Source organism: Amblyraja radiata, chromosome 4 (assembly GCF_010909765.2).
Source record: "Amblyraja radiata isolate CabotCenter1 chromosome 4, sAmbRad1.1.pri, whole genome shotgun sequence".
NCBI classification, from domain to species: domain Eukaryota; kingdom Metazoa; phylum Chordata; class Chondrichthyes; order Rajiformes; family Rajidae; genus Amblyraja; species Amblyraja radiata.
The window spans coordinates 83,115,333-83,134,176 of NC_045959.1; the positions used below are offsets into that span (position 1 = coordinate 83,115,333).

The 18,844-nt window shown below is 40.9% G+C and overlaps 1 protein-coding gene across 18 annotated transcripts in view; it reads right to left on the reverse strand.

Annotated features, from left to right (window-relative positions):
- The window catches only part of ptprm (protein tyrosine phosphatase receptor type M), a 940,804-nt gene that overhangs the window by 736,180 nt on the left and 185,780 nt on the right, over positions 1 to 18,844 (reverse strand). For all 18 annotated transcript variants that reach the window (XM_033019867.1, XM_033019862.1, XM_033019861.1 and 15 more), the window contains exon 2: positions 8,046 to 8,171. In XM_033019867.1, the coding sequence (XP_032875758.1) occupies positions 8,046 to 8,171 (126 nt within the window). The remainder of the gene's footprint in view (positions 1 to 8,045; positions 8,172 to 18,844) is intronic.

Consider the following 18,844-nt stretch of genomic DNA (forward strand, 5'->3'; position numbering starts at 1 on the left):
ATAACTCAGCGGGTCAGGCAGCATATCTGGTGAACATGGATAGGTGACGCTTCAGGTCTGGGGCCTTCAGACTGAAGAAGGGTCAGTTTGAAGAAAGGGCCCAACCTGAAATGTCACCTATCCATATTCCCCGGGGATGCTGCCTGACCCACTGAGTTACTCCAACATTTTGCGTCATTCCTTAATGTTGAACCTCATCTTCTCTCCTCCTTGTTACAACTTTAATGTTCCATTGGTCATGATCCTGCAAGAGTGAAGCTGGAAACACTTTCTTACCCACAATATGAATGAATCTCGACGGATTTATCATGCAGCCCCAAAGTTCCCCGTAAAATACTTTTTCACCTCAGCTATGTTTGACCTTTTAAAGTATTCCTTTCAACTTTAAGTTCACTTTATTCCACCATGCATCCCACTCCAACCTTTTCCGTCTGTGATATCAGTTTGAACCACATGCTTTAGGGCATTATTAATTTATGTTTCTTTTCACAATGATATCCTTAAATTAATAATGGTGACATTTTGTAAATAACCAGGTTCAAGTCAATAATTGTGCAAAGATGCTCAGGGAGAGAATCAATGTTCTGAATTGCAATTTACAACTGGATTTAAAGCTTAGAAACCCCAGACAGTAATACTGTAACCATTAAACCAATATGTCCCAAATGTTTATGTAAAAGCTGTCTGGAGAAAGATTGTAGTAATAGTGCAGCATGGTGGTGTAGCACAGCATTGCTGCCTGACAGCGCCGAGTCTCGGATTCGATCCTGACTACGGGTGCTGTCTGTATGGATTTTGTACCTTCTTCCTGTGACCTGTGTGGGTTTTCTTCGTGAGCTCCGTTTTCCTCCCACTGGACGTACAGGTTTGTAGGCCAATTGTCTTGGTAAAATGGTAAATTGACCCTGGTGTGTGTAGGATAGTGTTAGTGTGCAGGGATCACTGGTTGGAGCGGACTCGGTAGGCCAAAGGGCCTGTTTTTGCACTGTATCTTTAAACTAAACTAAAGAGTTAGGGTCACAAATGGACCCACTGGCTGCATGAACTGTGAAAGTCTATTAGATATTCCAGCAGTGCCACCCTGTTATAGGTTAGTCAATCCATTGCTAGCTGACAGGACAGTTTTCACAGTTCAATACCTTTGGTCTTTCCCTAACTACTATCAACTAAATCAGCCATCAATAGACCATGAATAGCTGTCAGAATATTAAGTAGAGGTTAAATTAAAATAACCTAATATAAAAAATATGCAGTGTCAGGACCATGAACATGGCAGGAATGACAACCTGAGGTGGATTTATGGAATAGATAGGGTGAATACACAGAGTCTTTTACCCAAAGCAGAGGAATCAAGAACCAGAGGACATGGGTTTAATATGAGAGGAGAAATATTTAACAGGAACCTGAGAGACAACTTTTTCACTCGGGGAGGGTATATGGAGCCAATGACAGAGGAGGTAGTTGAGGCAGCTCCCATTACAGCATTTGAATGACACTTGGGCAGGTGCATAGTTGGAAAAGCTTTAGAGCGATATGGGTCAAATACAGGCAAATGGGACTATTTTAGATGGGGCAGCTTGGTGGGCATGGACGAGTTGTGCCAAGGAGGGCTCTTCCTGAGATGTGGGCCGAAGTATTGTTTCCATGTTAAAGGTTGTTGATTTTACTGGACTCTCTCACAAGGATTAAGTTAAATGGGGAAAGAAAACAGCACAGCTAACATGGCGTGGAACCAGCGGAAAAATAGTGTGGACATTCCGCGCTCTCTCACCATAGTACTTACTGATATGTCACAAATCCTAGTCAAACTACTCTAATTTAAACAAAACATACATCCATGCTGCATGATCTCAACTCTAAAGTGAATCTTATAGAATCATGGACTTATACAGCATGGAAACAGACCCTGCGCACCAACTTTCCCACGCCGACCAACATGCCCCATCTACACCAATCCCACCTGCCTGCATTTGGCCCATATCCCTCTACGACCCTATCCCATACCTGTCCGAATACCTACCACCCTATGTGTAAACAAGTTGCCCCTCACGTTCCTATTAAATCTTTCCACCATCTCCTTACACCTATGTCTTCTGGTTCTTGAGTTCCCCACTCCGGGTAAATGATCTTATACAACTCAATAAGATCACCCCTCATCTTCCTGTGCTCCAGGTAATAAAGTCCTACATTTATATTGGACCGAAAAGGAGAATTGTGCTCACATTGTATTATTATAGCTTATTTGTAACAGCCACACTTTATGTGGGATTCATTCCTTCATATTGGAATGATAAATGTTGAAGCAATGACCAATACTCAAACTTAAGGTCATATGTGAAAAGTGCACAGACATTTGTTGGACATACAGTGGCCTGAATGTTGTGCTCTACAGTCATCTATGTCATGCTCAGGCCTGTCATCAGCAGCCTTGCATACATAGACATGGCCAAGATTTAGGGCCTAAATCAAAATAAAACAACAGACTGATTTGATGAGTCCAGGAAACTGTGCACAATATTGTTTTTGATAGACACAAAGAACTGAAGTTGCTGGTCAAATAAATCTCTGGAGATCATGGATAGGCAATGCTCCAGATTGAGACTGATTGGAATAAGGGGGAGAAAGCCGGAAGAGAGGGGGTGGTGATACAAAGCTGTCTAGTATTTGCAATGTTGTACCCCTTATGTTAATTATGTTAAACAGAAGGTATTTGACGACACATATGGGAAAGATAGGGCATATTCAAATGGAATCTTATCATGACTTCTTATCCAACCAAACACTCACCAAACAAGGCTCAATATCAACTAAGTTCAATCGTAACAACACAATGAATCCCAAAGACGTGCGCATCTGAATATTAATTGGCTTCTGCAAATTGCCCCTAGTGTGCAGGTAGGTAGTGGATGCAAAAGTGGGATAACATAAAACTAGGGTGAATGGGTGATCAATAGTCAGCGTGGACTCAGTGGGCCAAAGGGCTTGTTCGGTGCTGTATCTCTAGACTAAACTATCTCCAGACTAAACTAAACTAAATCAGGTATGTTTAGTCGGGCTTCACAGGACCTTGCACTATACGTTATTCCCTTTACCTTGCATCTGTACACTGTGGACAGCTTAATTGTAATCGTGTATGGTCTTTCCGCTGACTGGATAGCACGCACCAAAAAAAGCTTTTCACTGTACCTTGGTATACGTGAGAATAAACTAAACTAAACTAAACTAAAGAGATAAAGTAACACTGCTCAGCGCAATGTTATCAGCCCACTAGGATCATCTTGGAATCATTGGACTGTTTTTCATTGGTATTAACAGCAAAAATATTTGCTATTATTACACTGGAATGTCCACACAAGTGTAATTCAATACAGCATTTGTTAGATGCTCTTTGGGCCTCAGCCTCCCTTCACACTATGTGTTGTTTGTACCCTTTACTGATGGAATCAGGGAAATCATTTCAATTGATATGAGGTGAAAATATAGTCTTGGTGAAATGTCCTGAAACTTCAGGACCCGCATAAGTTTAAGGGCAGTTAATAGCGTAGGCAATCTGAATTACCACTTTAAAAACTTTTCAATCTAAAACTAATTTTATTCCATTCCATGTCAATTTGTTTTATTCAATTGCAATTTCCTCAGAGAATATTTCACAGTGTAATAGATCAGAAACTTTTTTAAATTCTGTTTGAAAAGTTAGTTATTACTATTTGAGGTCCTGAGTTAATAACAAGCAGATGTTTTGTCTCTATTTAGCACTCTCTATGTTTTTACAGAGAGTTAATTTAAAATTCCTTATTTGCTGTCTAGAATTATTCTTTAAAGTGATTGGTGGCATCAAGACTGAGATTATAGAGAATGGATTAATATATATGAGTACTCATTGGTCAGCATAGTGGGCCGAAGGGTCTGTCTCTGTGTTGTATTATTCAATGATTCTAAGAGTGGGTAACCTGAACATTACCCAAATATCTAACTGAATACTCGATTTTTCCACTCATTTCTACCCCTTCACTCTATTGGGGATAAATACACAAAATCACAGTGATGGTGATTGCTTCTTCCTGCAGAAGAGGGCCATTTGAAGAGGCCAATTAACCTACAAACCCACACGTCTTTGGGAAATGGGAGGAAACCTACATGACGGCAGGAAGAATGAGCAAACTCCACAGAGATACCAGCCGAGGTCAGGATTGAACCCTGGTCCTTGCTGCTGTGTGGCAGCAGCCTTACCAGTTTTGCCACTGTGCTGCCCTTAATGCCAATGAAACTCTAAAGCCCTTCACTACCATTAGTTCACAGGGCCATTCTTTGGAAAGTGAACCAAAATGTTACACACGTGACCAGATGGCATCACATAAAGTAATACATTAAAACATTCTTGAAAGAGATGAATCTTATTAATTACTATTTTCTTACCTACAGAACTATAATGCATGGCTGCTAAAGATATGAACATTCTATCTTTTTTAAATTCACAGAGTTTGGAAGATGATTCACGGAGTTTGTATGATAAAATTGAGTTATGAAAAAAATGCTGCCGTGCGGGGGGTCACACACGTGACCAGTTATATTTGACCTCTGACCCTAAACAAATATTGTCAGCATAATATAAATATTTCACTTGATAAACTTCCAAAAAAATAAGAATCATATGTACAGTACAATACAATATACCTGTAATGCTTTCAGAATTAGAAGAGATGTATTCCGCAAATTTATAATATTTTTAGTCACACATGTGACTAGGAATGGGCCTACAGTGCCCTCCATAATGTTTGGGACAAAGACCCATCATTTATTTATTTGCCTCTGTACTCCACAAATTGAGATTTGTAATAGAAAAACAATCACATGTGGTTAAAGTGCACATTGTCAGATTTTAATAAAGGCCATTTTTATACATTTTGGTTTCACCACATTACAGCTGTGTTTATCCATAATCCCCCCATTTCAGGCACTATAATGTTTGGGACACATGGCTTCACAGGCACTTGTAATTACTCAGGTGTGTTTAAATGCCTTCTTAATGCAGGTACAGTATAAGAGAGCGCTCAGCACCTAGTCTTTCCTCCAGTCTTTACATCACCTTTGGAAACTTTTATTGCTGTTTATCAACATGAGGCCAGTGAAAGTCAAAGCAGCCATTATGAGACTGGGAAACAAGAATAAAACTGTTATAGACATCAGCCAAACCTTAGGCTTACCAAAATCAACTGTTTGGAACATCATTAAGGAAGAAAAAGAGCACTGGTGAGCTTACTAATCACAAAGGGACAGACAGGCCAAGGAAGACCTCCACAGTTGATGACAGAAGAATTCTCTCAATAATAAAGCAAAATCCCCAAACACCTGATCAGAAACACTCCTCAAGAGTCAGGTGTGAATTTGTCAATGACCACTGTCAGTAGAAGACTTAATAAACAGAAATACAGAGGCTACACTGCAAGATGCAAACCACTGGTTAGCTGCAAAAATAGGATGGCCAGGTTACAGTTTGCCAAGAAATACTTAAAAGAGCAACTACAGTTCTGGAAAAAAGGTCTTGTGGACAGATGAAATGAAGATTAACATATCAGAGTGATGGCAAGAGCAAAGTATGGAGGAGAGAAGGAACTGTCCAAGATCCAAAGCATACCACCTCATCTGTGAAACACGGTGGTGGGGGTGTTATGGCCTGAGCTTGTATGGCTGCTGAAGGTACTGCTCACTTATCTTCATTGATGATACAACTGCTGATGGTAGTAGCATAATGAATTCTCTATACATCCTATCTGCTCAAGTTCAAACAAATGCCTCAAAACACATTGGCCGGCGGCTCATTCTATAGCAAGACAATGATCCCAAACATACTGCTAGAGCAACAGAGTTTTTCAAAGCTAAAAAATGGTCAATTCTTGAGTGGCCAAGTCAATCACCCGATCTGAATCCAATTGAGCATGCCTTTTATATGCTGAAAAGAAAACTGAAGGGGACTAGGCCCCAAGCATAAGCTAAAGATGGCTGCAATACAGGCCTGGCAGAGCATCACCAGTGAAGACACCCAGCAACTGGTGATGTCCATGAATCACAGACTTCAAGCATGCAACGGATATGCAACAAAATACTAAACATGACTACTTTCATTAACATGACATTGCTGTGTCCCAAACATTATGGTGCCCTGAAATGGGGGGGACTATGTATAAACACTGCTGTAATTTCTACATGGTGAAACAAAAAGGTATAAAAATGGCCTTATTAAAATCTGACAATGTGCACTTTCACCACATGGGATTTTTTTCTATTACACATCTCAAATTTTGGAGTACAGAGGCAAATAAATAAATGATGGGTCTTTGTCCCAAACATTATGGAGGGCACTGTGCAACTAATATTACAAATTTAATCTATTGGATGGACGATACATGCCAACAAATAAACTGGTTAAAAATGGAGAGGGAAGATTGTTTGCCTTTCAATATAGGCACGATTCTTCTCTCTCAAATACATCTGAAGAAATCAACGTATGAGAAAAATCCGATCATCTATAGCACCTTACGAATCTGGAAACAGTTGAAATCAACCCTTAAATTGAGAAATTTATCTCTCCTATTACCAATCGCCAATAATCCCTCGTTTTAACTGTCTACTTTAGACAAGGCGTTTGTACAATGGGAAAGCTTAGGAATTAAAAAGCTGGGAGACCTTTATGAGATGGGGACTTTCCTCACGTTTCAAGAATTACAGTTGAAATATCACTTGAAAGGTAGTCAATACTTTAGATATCTTCAAATACAAGACTACGTGAAAATACACACGCAAGATTGTCACTCCATGGGTCCAGATATACTAGATGAATGCATGAATAGGATTCAAATAAGTTAATATCGTACCTCTATAATACCCTTTTAAATTAACATATCCCACCGTCGGAAATTATTAGGCAAGCTTGGGAAGAAGAATTGGGTTTAACAATTTCAAAGGATAGTTGGAAGGAAAGTATTCTATATATACACTACTGTTCTCTTAATGTTAGGCACTCGTTAATACAATTCAAAATACTGCATAGACTTTATTATTCAAAGTCTAAATTGAATAAGATCTTCCCAAATGTCTCTCCTATTTGTGATAAACGTCTCCTCCAAGAAGCAACCATAACCCATTCTTTTGTTTCCTGTACAAAATTACAAAACTTCTGGAGGGGAATCTTTGATATCTTTTCCAAAATATTAAAACAAAATTGGATCCCGACATAAAATTGATCACACTAGGTATGTCAGAGGCCTGTTCTGAGCTAACGATATTTCAACGACGTTTCCTTAACTATGGCCTGATAACAGCGAAAAAATTAGTACTTAAATTTTGGAAACAGACTACGGTGAAGATGTGGATCACAAACATGTCCGAGACTCTACATTTGGAAAACATTAGGCTTGTCTTGGCGGAAAAACCAGATCAATTTCTCAAAACATGGACAACCTTCACCGAATTCTTACAACAATAGCATGGTGCAACACAAATTTAAATTTAAATCCGACGCTGGGTTGGGTGAGATGGGCGGGGGGGGGACGAGGGGCAAGGTATATCTCCACCTTTCTTTTTCCTTTTTCTTATTTCTATATCTTTCTGCCACAATACTTTGGTAGTTTAGGGGTCTTTCTTTTGTTCTTCTTCGATCTATCTTTTCACTTTTCACTTTTTTCCTTTCTTGTTTTCTTTTTCTTTCCTTTTTTCATTTTTATAGTTTAGGTTATAAGGTTAAAAATGAAGCTGTACAATAATTGTATAATTTTAGATGCCGAATGTTTTATCTTTGTACAATTGCTTCTAATTAAAAAAAATAAATAAAGAGAATTATGGAGGGCATTGTATATGACTGTACATATGTCGGGAAAGGATAATCAAGTAACAATAAGGAAATAAATAAAAATTCCTATTTAACCTCACGATAACAAACATTTTTCATCAGTGTGGAGTTCAAATAAATGGAGGTTTTTAAATGTTTGGTACTACGTCATGTACATTAACTTAAAATGTATCTCCATGTTCCCAACAATGAAACAAACCTGTTGGTATCCATGGATCTGGAAACGGTTTCCCAATTGTGTTTAGTTGATCCCAGTCAAGGTCACTGTCTTCAAGCCGTTGGCTGTATCCGCAAACGGTGATCGGATCATCAAAGGAGCAGCTTCCTGTGAAACCAAAAGGAAAGAATGAAAAAAAAATCCTTTCCAATTTAGAAAACATTCATTCATATCTTTTTAGTCAGAGATTTTTTTAATTAAAATTCCTTTTGATGAAATGACTAGGCAGCCCTTCTTTTACTCTGAATACTCTGCACAACGGGAATACAACAAAAGTCATCTTTAATGCATTGCCTCTAACAAGAAGACCAATCTTAACACTTTTAAATGTACAGGATTTTCAAGGCCACTGAGAACCTGTCTCAATTAATTTCATGAAATACAAAACCAAAGTAAAAAGCTTTTTTAATAGGATTTTAAAAATGATGTGATGTTTATCCATACGCTGCGAAGGCTCCTTCGTACTTTCTTGCTGTTATTTTTGAATTGGTGTCAGTCAACAACATTGAAGCGAAGAGGGCTGATCAAAGGGCAAGGTTGGAAGGACACTTTAAACTGCTGCACCATAGAAGCATAGTCTTACAGCAGGGAAACAGGGCCTTTGGCACAACTTGCTCATGCCGACCAAGATGCCCCATCTGCACCAGTCCCACCTGCCTACATTTGGCCAATATCCTTCTAAACCTTTCCTATCCAGGTACCTGTTGATCACTGTATTTATCCATGTAAATACCCTCTCCCTACTCCATCACTTCCATCGCTGCTGAAAGATGCTCTCATACAAGTAATTGATCTTTAGTTCAGTTTAGTTTAGTGAAACAGGCCCTTCAGCCCACCAAGACCATGCCGACCAGCCAACCCCCATTCGCTAGTTCCATCCTACACACTGGGGATAATTTTTACAGGAGCCAATTAACCTGCAAACCTGTACATCTTTTGGAGTGTGGGAGGAAACTGGAGTATTCGAAGGAAACCTATGTGGTCGCAGGGAGAACGTACAAACTCCTCACAGACAGCACCCATTGTCAGGATCAAACCCTGGTCTCTGGCGCTGTAAGGCAGCTACTCTATCGTTGCACCACAGTGCCACCCCTGGAAGATAAACTCTGTTTCTCTCTCCATTCATGAAATCGCGCTTGCTGGGTATTTCCAGCATTCCCTGTTTTTATTTCAGACTTCCAGCATCTGCGGCTGTTTAGCTTTTGTGTTTCCGTTTCACTTCCGGGTCCTGAATTTAAAGATATCCGGGCCCGTTTAAAGGAACATTATTTCCCCTCTCCATTCATTTTGTAAAAGGAATTAAGAAAACTCTATCTTGTTGAGGCTTAAATACAAAGCTCAGCCAATGGTGGATCAGTTGGCACTGAGGGTCTTAGTTCCATTCAATCAGTCAGGAGTGCGCGGAAAAGGAAGATTTATTTCTTCCTTCAGCTGAATTCCAGGAATTAGTTATGCCTTCCTCACTGCATATTCTTAGAACTCAAAAATATGACATGTGAACAAGCAATTCTAAATCAGCATTTACGTTTCAGTTTTAGTTTTCGTTTATTCTCACATATACCGAGTTACAGTGGAACGCTTTTGTTGCAAGCTAACCAGTCTGCGGAAAGGCAATACATGATTACCATCGACTCATTCACCATGTACAGATACATGATAAGGGAATAAAGTTTAGTGCAAGATAAAGCCAGTAAAGTCCGCGTAAATATAGTCCGAGGGTCACCAATGAGGTAGATAGTAGTTCAGGACTGCTCTCCAGTTGTGGTAGGATGGTTCGGTTACCTGATAGCAGCTGGGAAGAAACTGTCTCTGAATCTGGAGGTGTTCATTTTCACACTTCTATACCGTTTGCCTGATAGGAGAGGGGAGAAGAGTGGCCAGGGTGCGACTCGTTCTTGATTATGCAGCTGGCCTTGCCTTGGCAGCGTGAGGTATAAATGGAGTCAATTGAAGGGAGGTTAATTTGTGTGATAGTCTGGACTGCGTCCACAATTCGCTGCATAATACGCAGAAAATTGTATTTATTGAAGAAATGCAGGATCGATCAATTCTTTTTTTTTTAAAAGGTGAAATAAGCAATATGGATCACAGTCAGTTATCTCTCTCTGCTCCAGGTCATATGGGTACATATAGATAGGGAACCTCCAGTACATATAGATATGCAATCTGCTCCTGTACACATTGATACAAGATTCACTTGTAATAGATACGGAATCTGTGACAGTACATATAGATATGGCTTTTGCATACCTTTCATTCATTTGTTCTTTGTACCTCTTCATATCTTTAGAAACATAGAAACATAGAAAATAGGTGCAGGATTATGCCATTCGACCCTTCGAGCCTGCATCGCCATTCAATATGATCATGGCTGATCATCCAACTCAGTATCCTGTACCTACCTTCTCTCCATACCCCCTAATCCCTTTAGCCACAAGGGCCACATCTAACTCCCTCTTAAATATAGTCAATGAACTGGCCTCAACTACCTTCTGTGGCAGAGAATTCCACAGATTCACCCCTCTCTGTGTGAAAAATGTTTTTCTCATCTCGGTCCTAAAAGACTTCCCCCTTATCCTTAAACTGTGACCCCTTGTTCTGGACTTCCCCAACATCGGGAACAATCTTCCTGCATCTAGCCTGTCCAACCCCTTAAGAATTTTGTAAGTTTCTTTTAGATCCCCCCTCAATCTTCTAAATTCCCTCTCCCCTGACTCAGTCTGAAGAAAGGTCTCGGCCTGAAAAGTTACCTACTCCTTTTCTCCAGAGATGCTACCTGACTCTGAATTACTCCAGTATTCTGTCTATCTTGTGTCTATCTTCCATACAGGTATGTAGTCCATACCGGTACATATTAATATGGAGTCTGCTCCAGTAATTGTTGGCCAAATGACAGGAGAAGCACGCAAAGGCTCACAAGAAAGCTAACCAAAGAAACAAGGCCACAGGCCAAACTGTGGCGTTAGACACAGTGCTGAGCTGGAAGAATGGCCAGGAGAATTCCAAGCACGATAGAGGCAACTTGGTAGGATCATTCTGCAGAATATCCTAATAAACTGAAACCACTGAAAAGCGGTAAACAGGGGTCATGGGGGTTGCAGGGGAGATAGGAATATGACAGACTTGCACTCTTTCAAACCCCTTCTGGTTCAATAAAATCAATGTGAATGGAAGGAAATTAATGATGTGCAAGAATGAAGTAAATCTTCTTGTTAAACATAAACATTAGCAATCACTTAACAACCAAAGGATGTGTTCATGCATTAACATGTTGGATATATTTACTCCTGGGAACGTGTGGGAATCTGGGCTAAAGTCAATGCACACTCAATTTGTTAAAAATGTAAAGCATTTAAATGATGCTTTTCTTGTGCCTGACAGTTTGTGAGGGCAAGCCGTTCCTCAACGCTCTTTAATCCAACATATGGTGTAGTCTGGAAAGTATAAGGCGCAACATGCTTCAGGAAACTTGTACCTCAACACGTTTGAGGGTAGCACGGTGGCATAGTGGTAGAGCTTGGTAGAGTCAGTAGCACAGCGGTAGAGTCTGCTGGCAGCTCTCGCCTATTTGTATTTCAGATTTGTAGCTTCTGCAACATTTTGCTTTCTGTAATCACTGAATTTTTACAAAACCTATCTCATCTCATTCAATAATGCTTAGATCTAACCCACAGCAACATAGTTGAGTCTTAACAGTTTCTAAAATGAACGGCATGGAGATTATATGGGTTAGTAATAAGTGGTGGCCTAACCAGTTCCACATAGTTGCCACAACCGAGTAAGTAGAAAATATGGAGACAAAGAGACTGCAGATGCTGAAATCCTGAGCATAAAACAAACTGCTGAAGAAACTGCAATTCTTCCAACAGTTAGTTTTTTTGCTCAGAATTCAAGTGTCTGCAGTAGAAAGAATGGTTGGGATTTCACTAAAGTAGCCTTTCAAAGCAGTGGAAGGAACCATCGGACCAAAGGCAAGCAGCTAAGGGAACTCTAATTTGACAAAACTGATCAAGACCAATTGGTTGTGTAAGTGTTCAAATATCAGTGAAAGCATGTTGCTGCAAATGAAAAGTTAGCGCTAGGATGCAAATAAGTGGGTGAAATTGGTTTCCCATGAAAGGTAAATGACTTGCCAAATAGGTTGCTATGGTGATGAGAGAAATGTTTTTTAAATGCATTCTCAGAGAGAGGGGGGGAATGGAAGAAATTAAAGAAAGTAGGCAGGTAGATTGGAAGTCCAAGTGAATACTTGGCCAATAAACGTATTCATTCATTAATTTACGCTGTAACTGCTGTGGTATAGCAGAGTAGATCTTGGCTCCAGTTAAAAGCAGAGGCATGGTTGAGATTCAATGTGACACTGAGGCAAAAATGCACAGGAAAGGGAGCCTGCCTCTGATTCAGGCCTACATCATGCAAAGTTTACAACCAAATCCTACTTGGCATTGTAGCTGATCATGAAGCGTAAACACACCCTTGATCTTAACCAAAAAATGACCTCCCTCCTAAACAATGTTCCAATAAATTTAGCTTTCAATGCAGGATTTCCTGCAAGGGATTTTGTTCCAGGATTTGATTTGCGAGTTGCTTCTAATGCAGGGCTGTTTGAGAGAACTGTCAATTTAAACACTGCAATTCTTCCAAAGAAGATCCGGATAGAATGCTTCAAATTAATTTTTTCAAAATCAGTCGATGGTAAGCCTGGTGTTTTTCTATTCTAAATGTCCCCTAAACTGATTATTTTAATAGACCATTAGCTTGTTTAGATTAGTTTAGAGATACAGCATAGAAACAGGCCCTTCAGCCCATTGAGTACACTAGTTCTATCTTACTCACTAGAGACAATTTACAGAAGCCGATTGACCTTCAACCTTCAACCCGGCACGTCATTGGAATGTGGGAGGAAACCGATGCACCTGGAGGAAACCCAGGGAGAATGTACACCCTATACAGACAGCACCCATTGTCCGGATCGAACCCGGGTCTCTGGCGCCGTAAGGCAGCAACTCTACTGCTGAGCCACTGTGCCGATCTGGAGTCACACACATAAGTCATATGCTGTAACAGAATCCCATCCTTGAAGTGAACCAGCCAGAATATTTATTTCCTACTGAAGATAGACACAAACTTAACGGATCAGGCAGCATCTCTGGAGTAAAGGGATAGGTGACGTTTCTGGTCAGAACACTATTTCCTACTGTTCTGTAACATTACCATTACCAGTTTTGCTTTATTGCAATTTTATTTAATTTCTTTGAATTTAAATCCACCAGTTCCTCTGGCGGTATAAGGAACTACACCTTTAAGTCTGAAGATCACTTCACTGAATTTTAATTCAAGTTAGGAAACACTTCTGCATGCAAAAAGTGGTACAAATTTAGCAACAGAAGGTTTTCAGGTTTGACCAGAAACAATAGCTCTGTTTCTCTTTTCACATGTGCTGCCCGACCCGCTGAGTGTTTGCAAGGTTATAAAATTGATGGATTTTGTCAGCGAGGGCAGTAGGGAATATGGTGAATATGGAGGAAAACAGTCACAGATCAGCCATGATCTCCTTGAATTAAGAACAAGGGCTGAAAGGCTTATGGGCCTATTCCTGCTCCTATATTGGCAAACAAAATGTTTGTGCACAAGCAGGGAAGGATAACCAGAGGAAGAATTGCCATCAGAACATTATTTTTAGTGGCCCTAATTAACTAGTTAGTAACATTGAGAATAATCAGTCTCCCTGCCCGATTGCCTGAGGCAAACTGAAGCTTGATATTCCACGGTATGACATAGTCTATCTGCCAACAAATAATCATGTTGGTCTGAGAGTTATTATTATTGGGATTATTTGTAATTTTCTGCACTCATTGTGTCTGGATATTACATTGGATACTAATCAATATACCGAAAACACAACATAAAATGGCATGTATAGAATAACCATAGAAACATTGTATCAAAGAAGGCCATTTGGCCCATCATATCTGGGCTGTGCTATCCACAGTCTATTAAATGTTTATTTTTAATTTGTAGTTGATTCCCGTTATCACGATGAAGCTGCTTCCATCTTTCTTTCATTGAGAGCGCTTCATGGTATGAAAAGAAGAGCTGCTACCACACAGCAGCAGAGTCTCAGGTTCGATCCTGACTGAGGGTGCTCACTGTATATAGTTTGCATGTTCTCCCTGTGACTGGATGGTTTTCCCCCCACAAAGCCGAAGATGTGTGGGTTTGTAAATTAACTGGCCTCTGTAAATGGCTTCAAGTGCGTGTGGAGTGGGTGACAAAGTGGGATAACATAGAACTAGTGCAAACGGGTGATCGATGGCTGCTGTGAACTCGATGGGCCAAAGGGTCTGTTTCCATGCTGTACCTTTTGTTCTGATGGTTTTGTTAATTTGTTTGTTTTCATGTTAATTTTTGTTTTTAGTTATGATCTCGCTGATAAGAGGAAACACTGGTGATTGTTTAACATCAAAGCTTTTCATAATTGAAAACGGTAAAAGGGCCTTTCTAAATCCAGCTCCATTTTCATCATCTTCTCTCGCACATGACATCCTTGGTATTATTCTGGCAAATCGTAGCTATCAGCAATCGAGATGTCCATTTCCCATTCACATGCCCAATCTAACTGGCCTCCCAAATACTTTTAATATTCAATCTCAAAAGAACTGTAGAGGCATTTTCAAGTTTTCCTATGAAATGGTTCGCAGTGCTTTTTGTCCGTTTCAAAATGGCTAAGTGATTATTTCTATCTTAATGGTCTACTGATCTTAATGATATGGGGAGAAAGCAGGCACAGGTTATTGATAGGGGATGATCAGCCATGATCACAATGAATGGCGGTGCTGGCTCGAAGGACCGAATGGCCTCCTCCTGCACCTATTTTCTATATTTCTATGTTCTGACACACTGTTTATTTGAACCTGAAAATATTTCCCTGAAGGCCAATGAAGGCCAATGACTTCAGGCTTCGAACATCATTGAAGACAAAATCTTCAAAGTGTTTGACCATTATTTACTGCTGTAATTGTGCCCTGGCAGTGGAGTTAAGAACCAGGGGAAGTGAACAGAGAAAATATGGAAGCAAGGTAACAGATGGGGAAAGTGCGATTAGACTCAATGACCGTCTGACTCACTGGACGAACCTTTCACCTCCAGGTCACAATGTCATTGATCAATGGTTCTATGGTTCTTGTCCCACATTTGAAATTTGGGGATTTAATTTAGATAGACAGTACCTGCTTCAGCCCAATTTCTATCCTGTAATGAACTTCAGAATTAGCTCCCCTTTCCCTGTCTCCCCTGAACCTGCCCCCCCCCTCCCCCCCTCATTCTTCCCCCTCCTTCCCTTCCACGTTTTCCTCCTGGACCTCCCACCTGTTTCTCCCCTGCCCCGCCCCCTCCCCTCCATCCACACCCCGCGCCGATTTCCTCTCTCTGGTTCTACAATTCGCAACTCGACAAACCTGTCTCCAGTCTCACTCCTTCCTTCCTTTCTTATTTTTGGCCTTTGTTCCAACCAGTTGCCTATTAACCCCCTATGACCTGCCAAGCACATCCTGCCCCTCCTCTTCTCCGGCTTACTTCTCTCCCCCCCACCCCCCCAACAATCCAAAACATCACCCAACATTCTCCAGGGACGCTGCCTGACCCGCTGAGTTTTCGTGATGGTTTTAGATACAGACCTCAGGAAGAGATGGTTGGGAAAAATTTAGCCCGAGTTCCATGCACAAGATGCACAACTTGGTGATTTACACACATGGAAATCAGCATTAACAAACTGACTACCACCAGCATTTGCTGCTTTAACTAAAGGATGAATTGCTACCTTCATTGGTTATTTTTATGATGGGATGTTACTATGTACAGTATAACCACTATATTTGCGACAACTATTTGGAGGCCTGTTTGTGCCTACAAAGTGCTGTGGGATGGCTTGACTTAGTGCATTTTTTAGGTAAAATGAGATGCAAATGAAAACTGAAACTGCAGATGCAGGAAATCTGGAATAAAACCAGAAAATGCTGTAAACACTCAGCAGGTTAGGCAAAGGCCCTGAAACGTTAATTCTGTTTCTCTCTCCACAGATGCAGCCCACTTCAGCCCTTGTTCCTCGGTAGTGTCTTCTGCCGCCGACTTTGAAGGCACAGAAGGTAGGGCCCTCCCACGTTTCTTTGTCCAGCATCCGCCACCATCTGTCTCCGTCATTCCGCGGGGTGGATTGGTTCAGAGGAAAAGAATAACAAGGGCAGGTTGGTGCTGTAGCGAACTCTCGTGAGCCCACACTTCGAGCACTGTGAATAGGCCTGTTCACCACACAACAGCGTACATGACAGAGAGGGTTTAGTGAAGGTTTAAAAGGATTCTACTGGGAATAGGAAAGGTTAACTACCATGAAAAAATAGCTAGGGTGGGGGATGTTTATTTTAGGATACAGCAGCTGAAAGGAGATGTTGAGATGCTCAGGCCAAATGAAATGCCGAGATGTTGATAGCAAGGGAGTTTAAGAACTAGGAATTAGAGATAAGTTAAGGGATTTATGTTTTCATGCTCAGTTCTGGAAGTGGCTGCCCAACAAGGATGGTGGAAGGATAAACCTTCATCACACCTAGATTATCTGAGTATATCATAGACCACATGTATCTGAGAGCCCCATATCTAAGAAGGAATGTGCTGGCATTGGAGCGGATCCTGAGGAGGTTTACGAGAACAATCTTTGGGATGATTAGGTTAACATACATGGAGCAACAAAGGAGTAATATATATATATATTTTTTTCTATCTTTTTTTTTTGTTTTTTCTTCTTTTTTTAATTTTTCTTTTTTCGATTTTTTGTTGTTGATATACCTGCTTCATTTCTCTCCCCACCCAGTCCGTAAATCAGTTTAATTCCAAAGTTGTGTTGCACCATACTATCCTTGTAATGAATCCATGTCTTCGAAAATTGCTCTGATTTTTCTACTAAGATAAGTCTCATATTTTCAAGATGTAGCATCTCAGATGTTTGTAATCCACATTTTAATAGTAGGGGCAGATGTATTTTTCCAAAATTTAAGTATGTTTTTTTCGCCATTATCAGGCCAGAATTAAGGAAACGTCTTTGACATATTGATAGCTCAGGGCAGGCTTCCGAAAATAATCAGTTCCGTATAGGGGTCCAGTTTTGTTTTTAATGTTTTTGAGAAAATTTCAAAGATTCCTTTCAAAGGAGACTAACATGACACCAACTGCATACTCTGCTACATAGTTACATCTATTTGCAGCAAGAGGGGGACTAAATTGAAAGCTCCTTCAGAAAGCCTTCAACATGGGCTGAAGGGCCAGTTCCTGTGCTGTACTGTTTTATGTTATGGCCAGGTAGAGATGATGGTTCAAATGTACTCCTACTGTCACATTTTGGTTTGGTTTATAGTTTAGAGAGACAGAGTGGAAACTTTTAGCCCACCAAGTTCACGGCGACCAGCGATCACCGCACACTTGCACTATCCTACACATGAGGGACAATTTACAATTTTTATCAAAGTCAATTAACCTACAAATCTGTACATCTCTGGAATGTGGGAGGAAAAGGCGCACCTGGGGAAAACCCACATGGTCACGGGGAGAACGGGCAAACTCCGTCCAGGCAGCACCCTTAGTCAGGATCGAACTGGTGTCTCTGGCATTGTAAGGCAGCAACTCTACCGCTGTGCCACCGTGCCACCCCCATATCCTTCCTTTTTATCGTGCACGTATAAAGATGTAACGCTGATAGCTGAGGTGCTGCTGCATTTTCCTTTGATTTGTCGGGAGCTTTCTGCGCCGTTAGCTCGTGTCAATCAGTAAAAATGGATTTGATGGAGGAGCATGCCAAAGATGCTTTAAATAACAGGAAAGCTTGGGTCAGCCGCAGTACATGCTGAAGTCGATCAGCTCCAAGATTGCAGGGAACTAATGGAAAAGGTGACTGCTGACATACAGAGGGACACAGGGCTGACAGCATGATGAAGTAGCTATATGTGGCACATTCAGGTTCACTTAGCTCAAGATTTAACTAATACTGCTCCTTTCGTGGCCTCGTGAAGCAGTTCCTTTAAGCGTGGTCACTGTGTTAATATAAGAGTTGAGACAAGAAATGCAGAACAGGACCCCACATTACATGTTCCAAAAAACTACTGGCTTGTAGGTTAATTGGCTTTGGTAAAGGTTGAAAATTGTCCCTAGTGTGTAGGATAGTGTTATCGTACGGGGATCATTGGTAGACGTAGACTCGGTGGGCCCAAGGGCCTGTACCCACGTTACATCTCTAAATTAAATTAAGAATAATTCTATTCTACAGGTGTGGAATTTCCAAAGAGCGGTGAGAATGTGAAACTTGGTAACACAGGGAGTACAGCAGGTGACTGTCATAGATGTTTGACAGGTGGAATCTTTCAAACGGAAACATCAATAAACATCCATTTTTGTCAAGTGCTCAGAGTCAACAAATATATCTTTTTATCATTACTTATCAGAATTAATTATGAAATCGCCCAGTGGAGCAGATAGCCCTGGAGAGCAGAGCTGCTAGAACAGGTACACTCTGCAGGTCCTTATGGGCCTGTCTCACTTAGGCGATTATTTCGGCGACTGCCGGCGACTTCCGGCGACTGTCATAGTCGTAGCAGGTCACCGAAAAACCGGCGACCTGAACCCCCCTACGACAATGTCTACGACAATGTCTACAAATACCTACCACCTAGTCGACGTCAAACTACGGCAGCGGTTCTTAACCTGGGGGTCATTGCCCCCATGGGGGTTGTTTGGGGTTT